The 11,434-nt window shown below is 34.2% G+C and overlaps 2 protein-coding genes across 2 annotated transcripts; one reads left to right on the top strand and one right to left on the bottom strand.

Moving 5' to 3' along the window:
- Nucleotides 1-528: 528 nt before the first annotated feature.
- On the top strand, nucleotides 529-4,316 carry LOC125247007 (zinc-alpha-2-glycoprotein-like). The gene is made up of 8 exons (XM_048158172.1): nucleotides 529-563; nucleotides 1,773-1,837; nucleotides 2,344-2,586; nucleotides 2,669-2,935; nucleotides 3,083-3,361; nucleotides 3,438-3,551; nucleotides 3,968-4,000; nucleotides 4,195-4,316. Exons 1-8 carry the CDS (start codon nucleotides 529-531, stop codon nucleotides 4,263-4,265), a joined length of 1,107 nt encoding a protein of 368 aa, XP_048014129.1. The 3' UTR covers nucleotides 4,266-4,316.
- A 1,072-nt stretch (nucleotides 4,317-5,388) lies between these two features.
- mespab (mesoderm posterior ab) lies at nucleotides 5,389-7,127 on the bottom strand. Its single transcript, XM_048159001.1, has 2 exons — nucleotides 6,178-7,127; nucleotides 5,389-6,067 (listed from the first exon to the last, which is right to left on the bottom strand). The coding sequence occupies exons 1-2, from the start codon at nucleotides 6,847-6,849 to the stop codon at nucleotides 6,014-6,016; spliced, it is 726 nt and encodes a 241-aa protein (XP_048014958.1). The 5' UTR covers nucleotides 6,850-7,127; the 3' UTR covers nucleotides 5,389-6,013.
- Between the last annotated feature and the right edge of the window lie 4,307 nt (nucleotides 7,128-11,434).

The raw sequence follows: 11,434 nt of genomic DNA, 5'->3' as shown, positions 1-11,434 counted from the left end.
AAGTAGTCCAACCGTTCTGTACTGTTTATATATAACTAAAAGCTAGATTGTGTCAAGTGTAGGCTAGTCAGCACATATTTTAGCTAGGCTATTTAGCTCTTAAATATTCTTATATTGTTTTAAGATTATTCAAAAATTAAAGTGAAAAGCCACATATTTATAGATTACCTTTGAAAAAAAAAGCAAATGTGTATATTTAACGAGTCCGAAAAAAACATGTAGCAAGATGTTTTCTTAATCGAAATCGTCCTTGTAGGTTAGTCCAGTTTAGTAGCGCCCCCTTGCGGCTATTTCCAGTCATACACGTACAGCTCAGAAAGAGTTTGTCAATGTTAAAATCATATTTCATCCAAATGAAAATACTGTCATAATTTATTCACCCTCAAGTTATTCCAAACCTATATGTTTCTTTGTTCTGTTGAACACAAAAGATATTTTGAAGAATGTTGGTAACCAAACAGTTGACGGACCCCATTGACTTCCATATTTTTCCACAAAAATGAACACAAAAGAAACACCAAACACTTGATGGGCCCCATTGACTTCCATAGTAGAAGTCAATGGTACGGTGGCCCAGTAGTGCACAACACAACGAAATTAAAAAAGCAAACATAAGTTCACAACACAACGGAAACAAGCCACAACACAACGGAATAAGCCACAACACAACGGAATTAAACCACAACACAACGGAATAAGCCACAACACAACGGAATCAAGCCACAACACAACGGAATCAAGCCACAACACAACGAAATAAAGCCACAACACAACGGAATTAAACCACAACACAACGGAATCAAGCCACAACACAACGGAAATGCTCCCGACCACTTGGGGGCTCTCAGAGCTAGGTAATATTACTATTCCTTGCCACTGTTCTATAAAGTCGACAGTTTTACAAAGATATCAATACCATGATTAGTTTTAAGTATGTAAGCATTGTATATCGACATGGTATATTAATTAAAAATCAACTACGTTAACAATAGCTTCATATTTATACTTGTGAATGATTTGACGCGATACCACGGCGCATGATAAAGGGAACATCCACCAATTCCACCAAGTGGTTAAAACGTATAATTTGTATTCATTAAAATTACTTTTAACATTTAAAAACAGACATGTTCAAATTCCAAAGGTTGTTAGTTCCTGTTGGTAAGACTGACAAGCTTTGGAATTTGAATATGTCTGTTTTTAAATGTTAAAAGTAATTTTAATGAATACAAATTATACGTTTTAACCACTTGGTGGAATTGGTGGATGTTCCCTTTATCATGCGCCGTGGTATCGCGTCAAATCATTCACAAGTATAAATATGAAGCTATTGTTAACGTAGTTGATTTTTAATTAATATACCATGTCGATATACAATGCTTACATACTTAAAACTAATCATGGTATTGATATCTTTGTAAAACTGTCGACTTTATAGAACAGTGGCAAGGAATAGTAATATTACCTAGCTCTGAGAGCCCCCAAGTGGTCGGGAGCATTTCCGTTGTGTTGTGGCTTGATTCCGTTGTGTTGTGGTTTAATTCCGTTGTGTTGTGGCTTTATTTCGTTGTGTTGTGGCTTGATTCCGTTGTGTTGTGGCTTGATTCCGTTGTGTTGTGGCTTATTCCGTTGTGTTGTGGTTTAATTCCGTTGTGTTGTGGCTTATTCCGTTGTGTTGTGGCTTGTTTCCGTTGTGTTGTGAACTTATGTTTGCTTTTTTAATTTCGTTGTGTTGTGCACTACTGGGCCACCGTACAATGGGGCCCATCAAGTGTTTGGTGTTTCTTTTGTGTTCATCAGAAGAAAGAAACTCATACAGGTTTGGAACAACTTGAGGGTGAGTAAATTTTACTTCTTGCATGTATTCAGTATTTTATAGGCTGATCCAGACTAATGACTTGCATTTTTCTTTCAAAAAAATAAGCATTTTAAAAAATTGACTGACACAAAGTGCCCACCTTGTTATGGATTTTACATAATAGTCAATTAATAAAACTTTTAACTAAAAAAATAAACAGAATTTTCAGTTTCGCAAGAGATAATGTCCCCAACAGTATTTAATATTACAAATATTGTTGGTAACACTTTACAGTGCCATGGTTACACGTTACTACATGTACTTACATGTAACAGTAAATTATGCATAATTACAAGTAACTAACACTAAACCAAACCCTAACCCTTAAATGTAACTCTATAGTAAGTACATGTAGTTTATTAATAGTACTCAGTACTTATTTGAGTAATTACAAAGTAACTACGGCACTGTAAAATAAAGTGTAACCATATTTTTTGTCTTTTATCTCATTTTTATTTGTATTATTTGTTATTGATTTCTCACAGGTTCTCACTCTTTGCGGTTGCTCATAACATACATTAAAGGAGAGACAACATTTCCTGAATTCAGTGTCACATTTATGTTGGATGACATCACAGTTGGCCACTATAATTCAGAGACGAAGAGATATATTCCACGAGACAATGCTACAAATGAAGATGAGATCATTTCTTACATCTTTTATGCAATGAGGCATGATTTGCAACCTTTCTTTATGAGAAGACTGACATTTAAAAACTATACAGAAAGTATGTTCAGTTGGTTAAAATATGACATATTGACACAGTTCTTCATGGACCATTACAGGCTATGTCTCTTTTCTTTTGACAGGTGTTCAGCTTTATCAGGTGATGAGCCATTGTGAGCTGTGGGACAATGATAAGCCTGGACAAATGATTTCCAAGTTTGCTTTTAGCGGCTCTACTACAGATGAAATGCGTTTGTATGACAACAGGTTTACATATGAGAGCCCAAAAGAAATGGCAACACTATCTCTGGAGCTGTTCAAATGGCGTCATGAGACTATAAACTACCCATGTTGCATAGCAACTCTCAGGAATTACCTTAAAAAGAGAAAAAATCAAGTGAATAAGAAAGGCATGTCTTCCCACAATATTTTAAAAGATGTGAGCTATTAAGCCCTTGTATAAAATACAATTCTTTGTTGAAACAAAGTAGAATTCTCACCTTAATAGCTAAGATAGTGTTCTATCAAAGGTTAAGGTAGATCTTTTTCTTCTGCAGTGAAACCGCGAGTCAGACTCATTCAGAAAGCAAACTCAGATTCTGGAGGGTTTCGTGTGAGTTGTTTGGCGACAGGATTTTACCCTCGTCACATCAACCTGACCCTGTTCAGAGATGGACAGCCTGTACCTGATCATGAGATCACTGGAGGAGATCTGCTGCCCAATGGAGATGGGACGTACCAGATGAGGAAGAGTCTGGAGATCAGTGCAGACAAACATAAATACACCTGCTCTGCCACACACCTCAGTCTGGACAACAAACTGGACGTCACTTTGGGTAATGATTTGGTTGTGAGAAAATAATAAAATCTCACAGTATTGAGTTTGTGACCTTTTAATGTGCTTGTTTTCAGAATTTGATCTGGGTGAACCCTTTAAATCAGTGATTCCCTCAGTGCTGATAGTTTTGGCTGTAATGTTGGTGTTTGGAACCGGAGCCATCTTATATAAATACAGGAGACAAGCAGGTTTGAAAGAATGAAAAATACCTAGGCTGCATCTGAAGTCACATACTTCCCTACTATATAGTTGGTGAAAAACAGTATGTGACAAAAGAAGTATGTCTGAATTCACAGTAAGTAGGCAAAAAGTACCCGGATGACCTACAACTCCCGGCAAGATTCTGAAGTGCGCATACGATGGACACTTTACTATCCCATGAGGCAACGGGAGAGAATTTGTGAATGGCAGGTCACACGTGTAGTACATCCAGATTACATTCGTACTACACACTGTCATACTATATAGAACATACTTTTTTCACAAAGTAATTACTTATTCAAAATAAATACATAATCAAGAGAGTATGCGATTTCAGATGCAGCAGAAGATATATCCTCAAGGAATTTTTATTAATTCTTTTTAACTTCTATTCATGTTCTAGCATCATCTAAAGGTGATTATTCCTCTGCTTTGAGTGAGTAATTTGTTTTAAATATTATTTTTGTATTATTATCACAACAGAGTGACTAAAGAGTAAAATGTATTGTTTACAATCACAGTTAGGCTAATTACTGGATAAATTCTATAAATATTATATTTATTTTATAATTAATAATGTATTACTTTTCATTTGCACCTTCTTTTGACTAACCAAATTTTCATTTTCAGCATCTGAAGAAAGCACTGACACAAAATCAACACATGAAGCACAACAGATGAGTGAAGCATTAAAGGATTAGTCCCCTTTTAAATAAACTTTTCCTGATAATTTACTCACCCCCATGTCATCCAAGATGTTCATGTCTTTCTTTCTTCAGTCGAAAAGAAATTAAGGTTTTTGATGAAAACATTCCAGGATTTTTCTCCTTATAGTGCACTTCAATGGGCACCAAACAGTTGAAGGTCAAAATTAGTTTCACTGCAGCTTCAAATTGTTCTACACGATCCCAGATGAGAAATAATGGTCTTATCTAGTGAAACCATCACTAATTTTCTGAAAAAAAGAAAAGAAAATTATATAAGTTTTAGCCATAAATGCTCATCTTGAACTAGCTCTCTCCTTCGTCTCCTCTAATAGAATTTAGGCAGTGTAGACACTGCTAAGTGTATTACTGCCCTCCACAGGTCAAAGTTTGAACTAATTTTTATATGCAATATGCTAGTTCAATAGTATATGACAAATTAGTTCAAACTTTGACCTGTGGAGGGCAGTAATACGCTTAGCAGTGTCTACACTGCCTGAATTCTAATAGAGAAGAAGAAGAGAGCTAGTTCAAGATGAGCATTTATGGCTAAAACTTATATAATTTTCAATTTTTTTTTCAGAAAATGAGTGATGGTTTCTCTAGATAAGACCATTATTTCTCATCTGGGATTGTGTAGAAAAATTTGAAGCTGCAGTGAAACTAATTTTGACCTTCAACTGTTTGGTGCCTATTGAAGTCCACTATATGGAGAAAAATCCTGGAATGTTTTCATCAAAAACTTTAATTTCTTTTCGACTGAAGAAAGAAAGACATGAACATCTTGGATGACATGGGGGTGAATAAATTATCAGGAAAAGTTTATTTAAATGTGGACTAATCCTTTAAGTAAATGAATGACATAAGAACATCTACCAATTGTAAAATTAAGATGATTGGATTATAAAGGAACAGTACTAACACAGTACATCGTACTGCAGCAACTACAATCTTGTGATGACAAATTAATCTTTTTTAACATTTTGTACAGATGCTTCATTGCCTGCATCTCATTGCGTCATTAATTTTGGATTCAGCTTGCAGCTCTGCTTAAATTTTACCTATCAAAATTTGGAAGGCACACATTCTCAAAAGCTGGTTTTGCAATAGTACACAGAAAATGTGTGAGACTTTTGATTGGTTTATATGTAGATATGTAAATAATTTTATACATAATTATAACTAATTATGGTATTATTCAAATCCCAAAGGATTTTACCATACACTTTAAGAAAATAGTATTCCAGTACTTAACATTTAATTCAATGTGTTACTTGCTGTTTCTTTGTAATTAGTTTGTGAAATTTACTAACAATTTCCAAATAAAAAGTGTTTAAAAGTATATCCTATACACCTTTTTCCAGTGTATTAGCCTATGAATTCTTTGTATCTTTTTGCAGTGAATTTAACTAGCTGTTCCCAAGGTCATTATTTAATTTCAACTTTTTTTTTTTTAACTTGTGCTGACTAAAATGATTTTATTATAGAAGTGTTTGAATTGTGTTTTCAAAAATGTATGAGGAACAAACTAAGAAAATGCAAAAATTAGTAATATTTTAAAGCATTTAATTGAAAAGGACAATAAATAAGCAATATATACAGTACAAATGTATTCAATAGAAAAATATGTCTTCTGATAAATAATTACAAATAATTAATGCAACAAATAAAGTCTTTAGATGAAGTTTTCACACAGTGGCCATCTGATTTTGGCATAAGGTGACCTCATATCCTCTCTGTGATCTTCATTGAAAAAACTGATGGCTGTATGTAGAATCATGTGTTGTTGTGCAGGGAAACTGTTAAAAGAAGAAATTCAGCGCACAATTAGATAACTGCAACAAACATAACACTCTTGGTTATTATTAAATGAACACTCAGTATAAAGTGTGATGAAAAGCCTTCTTACCATATAGGATTGTGTGTCTCTGAAGTGTGAAGTAGAAGGAAAGTTGTTTTCCATCTGTTGTGTTGAATCACTGAAGGCTGTGAATGTTGGACAGTACTGGACATTGTCTTGCACGTGTCCCTGTACTCCATCCAGACACCAGGTTTCTGAAAGCCTATCTGAAGTATCTTGCGAATAGCATCTTGGTGTTGTTTCGTGGTTGGAGGTCTCAGACTGTTCCAGTTGAGAAGAAAGATATGAGATGTAGCTAATAGTGAGGCGAAGGGTCTCAATCTTGGTCAAGGTTTGTCCAGGAGGAGCCACAGAAGGAGGTAGGTAGGTTCGGAGGTGAAGCAGAGCTTTGGTCAGATCCCTCATCCTGAGCTTCTCTCTTTCGCTGGCCGTCTGGCGCTTCGTTCCAGGGTTTTTGGACCTGGAACGTCTCTTTCCCTCAGCAGGAAGGATTATTCTTGGGTTTTTTGCCGGTATGCAGTCTACGTCTGTTTTTTCAGCAGCCTCCGGCTGTCTTCCAGCTCCCCAACAGCTCGTAGGAGGAGAAAAACATCCAGAATCAATTGAGGAGCTTGGAGAAAGACTTCCACAGGCGCTGAAGTACCCAGCATCAATGCTGGTAGATGATTCAAACTGGCATTTGGCTCCTTGGAGCATATAAGGAGTGAAGTTAAATTCCATGGCTGTGATCTTTCAGCAGAGGAGATGTTTCCTTCTTGTTCTCTGGTACCTGAGTGAATGCTAAAGAGCTGGAGGCAGCAGCCCAATATATCCTGGATGAAGAGGTGTGATGTTGCACCTCCGCAAGGCGCTTAAGAATTTCAAAGCGGCAGAGAGACATCACACCAGGGGCAGGGGGTCTCTGGGAAAACTCACATCACTTCAAGCACAGGTGGGAGGTGGTAAAATAACATTCATTGGTGCACAAGTTCAAGATAGATTTAGAATTAAAGTCTGGAGTTTTTATTATTTATGTTATTTAAGTACTACATGTCACATCATTAAAAAACAAATCCATTTATAAGTTCTTTTTTTGTTATTGTATAGTTTTAATCAGCAATGCAAAGCTAGGCAAACAAAACAATGCTATTCACTTTTATGTTCCATGTTGCATCAAAGGTAGGCAGGTCTTATTGTATTATGTTTTATAGATTTTTTCTTTCATTTTTTTTGCATTTAATTTTCACAAACACATTGGATTTCCTTATTTCATGGGGACTTGGACATTATGATTTTTATACTGTACGAACTATATATTCTATCCCCTAAATCTACGCTTCACAGAACAGTTCATCAAAAAACATAATTTAATATGATTTATAAGCTGTTTTCCTCACGGTGACCAAAAAATGTCCCCACAAGGACAAGGGTTTTGAAAATTTCCATCTTTGTGTGGACATTTTTCTGAATAACGTACCTGAACCACACACACACAAATTTCTGCATTTTTACATTTTCAAAAAACATAATTTAGTATGATTTATAAGCTATTTTCCTCATGGGGACCAAAAAAAAAGAGACCCCCACAATGTAAAAAAAAAAAATACTGGTGGTACTATGGGGAAATTTGGTCCCCATAATGGGTTTACCAGGATCACAATTATACGGAAGAGGATTAGGGCCAAGCAATAATAAAAAAATAAAACCATCTCTAGATTAAAGTTGTTAAATTTCGAGAAAAATGTCGAGATAAAATGTTGAGAATAAACTCATTAAATTAGGAGAAAAAGCTCGTTAAATTTCGAGAAAAAAATCGAGATAAAATGTTGAGAATAAAGTCATTAAATTACGAGAAAAAAGTCATTAAATTACGAGAACAAATTCGTCAAATTATGAGAAAAATGTCGTTAAATTTCGAGAAAAAAGTCGAGATAAAATGTTGAGAATAAACTCATTAAACTATGAGAAAAAGGTCGTTAAATTACGAGAACAAATTCGTTAAATTATGAGAAAAATGTTACATTTCGAGAAAAAAGTCGAGATAAAATGTTGAGAATAAACTCATTAAATTATGAGAAAAAAGTCGTTAAATTACGAGAACAAATTCGTTAAATTACGACTTTTTTCTCGTAATTTAATGAGTTTATTCTCAACATTTTATCTCGGCCCTAATCCTCTTCCGTACATTTACTTATGCATTCATTCATTTTAAAAAAAATAAAATTTCATTAAAAAGTTAAGAAATTTGTGACCCTGGACCACAAAACCACTCATAAGTCGCATGGGTATATTTGTAGCAATAGCCAACAATACATTGTATGGGACAAAATTATCGATTTTTCTTTTATAGCAAAAATCATTAGGATATTAAGTAAAGATCATGTTCCATGAAGATATTTTGTAAATTTCCTACTGTAAATATAGCAAAAATTTATTTTTGTGAGTGGATATGCATTGCTAAGGACTTCATTTAGACAACTTCAAAGGCGATTTTCTCAATATTTTGATTTTTTTGCACCCTCAGATTCCAGATTTTCAAATAGTTGTATCTCGGCCAAATCCTAACAAACCAGACATCGATGGAGAGCTTATTAATTCAGCTTTAAATCGCAATTTTAAAAAACTGACCCTTATGACTGGTTCTGTGGTCCAGGGTCACTTATATTCTGCTTTTTATTAAATGCTTACTTCTTCAGGGTAACACATCTTTCCGTGAAGTGTGTAGCCTGCATGTAATCTGTCAGTTGTTCACAGGTTTTTGTTTAGACAACTGACTTTTTCCTTTTATGGCCTCATGGGAACTCAGGAAGGACAGTTTTTAACAGGGCAGATTTGAAATGGTTGATTTTTAAAACACTTAACTCATCAGTTTTACTTTTGTATTAAAATGTAAAATACATTATAGAGAAAATAATAGAATAAAAACGTAATTCTAAATGATAAAATACATAAATACTAATTATTTTGAATTAAGAGCAACCTAAAAATGTGCAAATGACAATATAATATAATGTATAGGATATATCTGCTTTTAGATTTTAAGCTATTGATGTTGTATATGCAGTTGTTGTTTTCTTCTCTAAGGTGTAAGGTGACCTCTTCCTCAGGCCTGGGCTTGTGGATTACGACTTCAGTGTGAGTAGCTCTGAGGAAATGGTTCCCAGACCACAACGTGTCACTTTTTGCTCCTTCCTGCCCGGTGCTGACCTGAAATAATTAGATTTGGACTGTTCCCAGACAACACACTGATCTGACACAAGATCAGAAGAAATGACTTACGTGACAATACTGATGAAATCAAAAAAGTACTGAATTCTGAACATGAGGTTATTAGAAGGGTTTTCAAATGTTCAGCTGACATAACGGTCATGGTTTTTGCATTTAACACAGATTAAAAAATATAGCAAAGTCAGGCAATGCGAAACTAAATAACAAACGCAAACATCAAAAAACACGAATTGTGCGCTTAACTCATTAAAAATGTCACTAGTCACTGTTAATTCATCGAAATGTTGATTTAAAGTCTCAGACCTCCCTTCAAATGAGCTCACTTCTTCCTTTTCAAAGCGTCTTAGTTTTTCCTAAAGCATCAAAGGTCGATTAGCACATCAATGTGAAGTGTTTTTCTTATCCTGCTCGGTTAAATGTTGATTTGAGGTAAACAACTAAATTGTCTAAATCCTTTCCTCCCAGTGCTCTGTAAACTGTGTATTGAGCTCCGCATTAGCATATCAGTCACAGGGTCAAGGGTATCTAAAGCAGAGCCCTAGTTCTAATTACCTCAGTATCTCGCACCTCGGCACGGTCCTGAAACGCATGCAGCGGGCCGACCCCTCTCGCATTAGAGGATTATGAAGATAAGGATGCATGAAGTTCAGGCTTTTGAAGGGATCATCCACTCCAGACTTAGAGGTGCGAGATGCTCTTTTTTGTTGACCTGTAGTTCATTAAGAAAGAGCTTCTATTTGCACAGGCCTGATTAGTACTTGGCTGATGCTGAGGCTTTTGTGTATGAGCTGGAACGGCTTTGGGAATATCATGTTATGTCTTTAGTTTTATTTGAATAGTAGAGTTTAAATAGTATTAAGTATAATTTAGCTACAGGGAAAAATGTAATCTGAAAACTTAAAAGTTTAAGGCAACAAACTTCAGCAGATTTTTGAGTTTTCTCAACAAAAAGTTGAGAAAACTCAAAAATCTGCTGAAGTTTGTTTTTGCCTTAAACTTTTAAGTTTTCTCAACTTTTGATTTTTAAAAGTTACAAGATACAAGATACCTTCTGTATTTTAGATAGTTGCTGACTTTTTTAATGGTCGATATACAGTACAGTCCAAAAGTTTGGAACCACTAAGATTTTTAATGTTTTTAAAAGAAGTTTCGTCTGCTCACCAAGGCTACATTTATTTAATTAAAAATACAGTAAAAAACAGTAATATTGTGAAATATTATTACAATTTAAAATAACTGTTTTCTATTTGAATATATTTCACAAAGTAATTTATTCCTGTGATGGCAAAGCTGAATTTTCAGCATCATTACTCCAGTCTTCAGTGTCACATGATCCTTCAGAAATCATTCTAATATGCTGATCTGCTGCTCAAGAAACATTTAATGTGTACAATTGTACAAAATATTTGTGTACAATATTTTTTTTCAGGATTATTTGATGAATAGAAAGTTCAAAAGAACAGTGTTTATCTGAAATCTAATCTTTTGTAACATTATAAATGTCTTTACTGCCACTTTAAATTTTTTTAGTGCATCCTTGCTGAATAAAAGTATTCATTTCTTTAATTTCTTTTCAAAAAAATAAAAAATAAAAATTCTTACTGACCCCAAACTTTTGAACGGTAGTGTATAATGCTACAGAAGCTTTGTATTTCAGATAAATGCTGTTCTTTTGAACTTTCTATTCATCAAGGAATCCTGAAAAAAAAAAGTACACAACTGTTTTCAACATTGAAAATAATCATAAATGTTTATTGAGCAGCAAATCAGCATATTAGAATGATTTCTGAAGGATCATGTGACACTGAAGACTGGAGTAATAATGCTGAAAATTCAGCTTTGCATCACAGGAATAAATTACTTTGTCAAATATATTTAAATAGTACACAGTTATTTTAAATTGTAATAATATTTCACAGTATTACTGTTTTTTACTGTATTTTTAATTAAATAAATGTAGCCTTGGTGAGCAGACGAAACTTCTTTTAAAAACATATATATTTAATATAGATATATATTTAAGATATATTTAAAAATATCCTTAGTCCTCCAAGGTTTATAATGGTTGTGAATGGCTGCCCAAATTTTGAAGACAAAA

This window comes from Megalobrama amblycephala, linkage group LG15, assembly GCF_018812025.1.
Source record: "Megalobrama amblycephala isolate DHTTF-2021 linkage group LG15, ASM1881202v1, whole genome shotgun sequence".
Lineage (NCBI taxonomy): Eukaryota > Metazoa > Chordata > Actinopteri > Cypriniformes > Xenocyprididae > Megalobrama > Megalobrama amblycephala.
This window is presented reverse-complemented; position numbering and strand designations above follow the sequence as displayed.

Coding starts and splice junctions, on each gene's coding strand:
- LOC125247007 (XM_048158172.1), top strand. CDS start 529: ATGGGCCCCATTGACTTCCATAGTAGAAGTCAATG. Junction 1,838..2,343: donor AGGTTTGGAACAACTTGAGG/GTGAGTAAATTT, acceptor GATTTCTCACAG/GTTCTCACTCTTTGCGGTTG. Junction 3,362..3,437: donor CAAACTGGACGTCACTTTGG/GTAATGATTTGG, acceptor GCTTGTTTTCAG/AATTTGATCTGGGTGAACCC.
- mespab (XM_048159001.1), bottom strand. CDS start 6,849: ATGGAATTTAACTTCACTCCTTATATGCTCCAAGGAGCCAAATGCCAG. Junction 6,068..6,177: donor GAGACACACAATCCTATATG/GTAAGAAGGCTT, acceptor TTCTTTTAACAG/TTTCCCTGCACAACAACACA.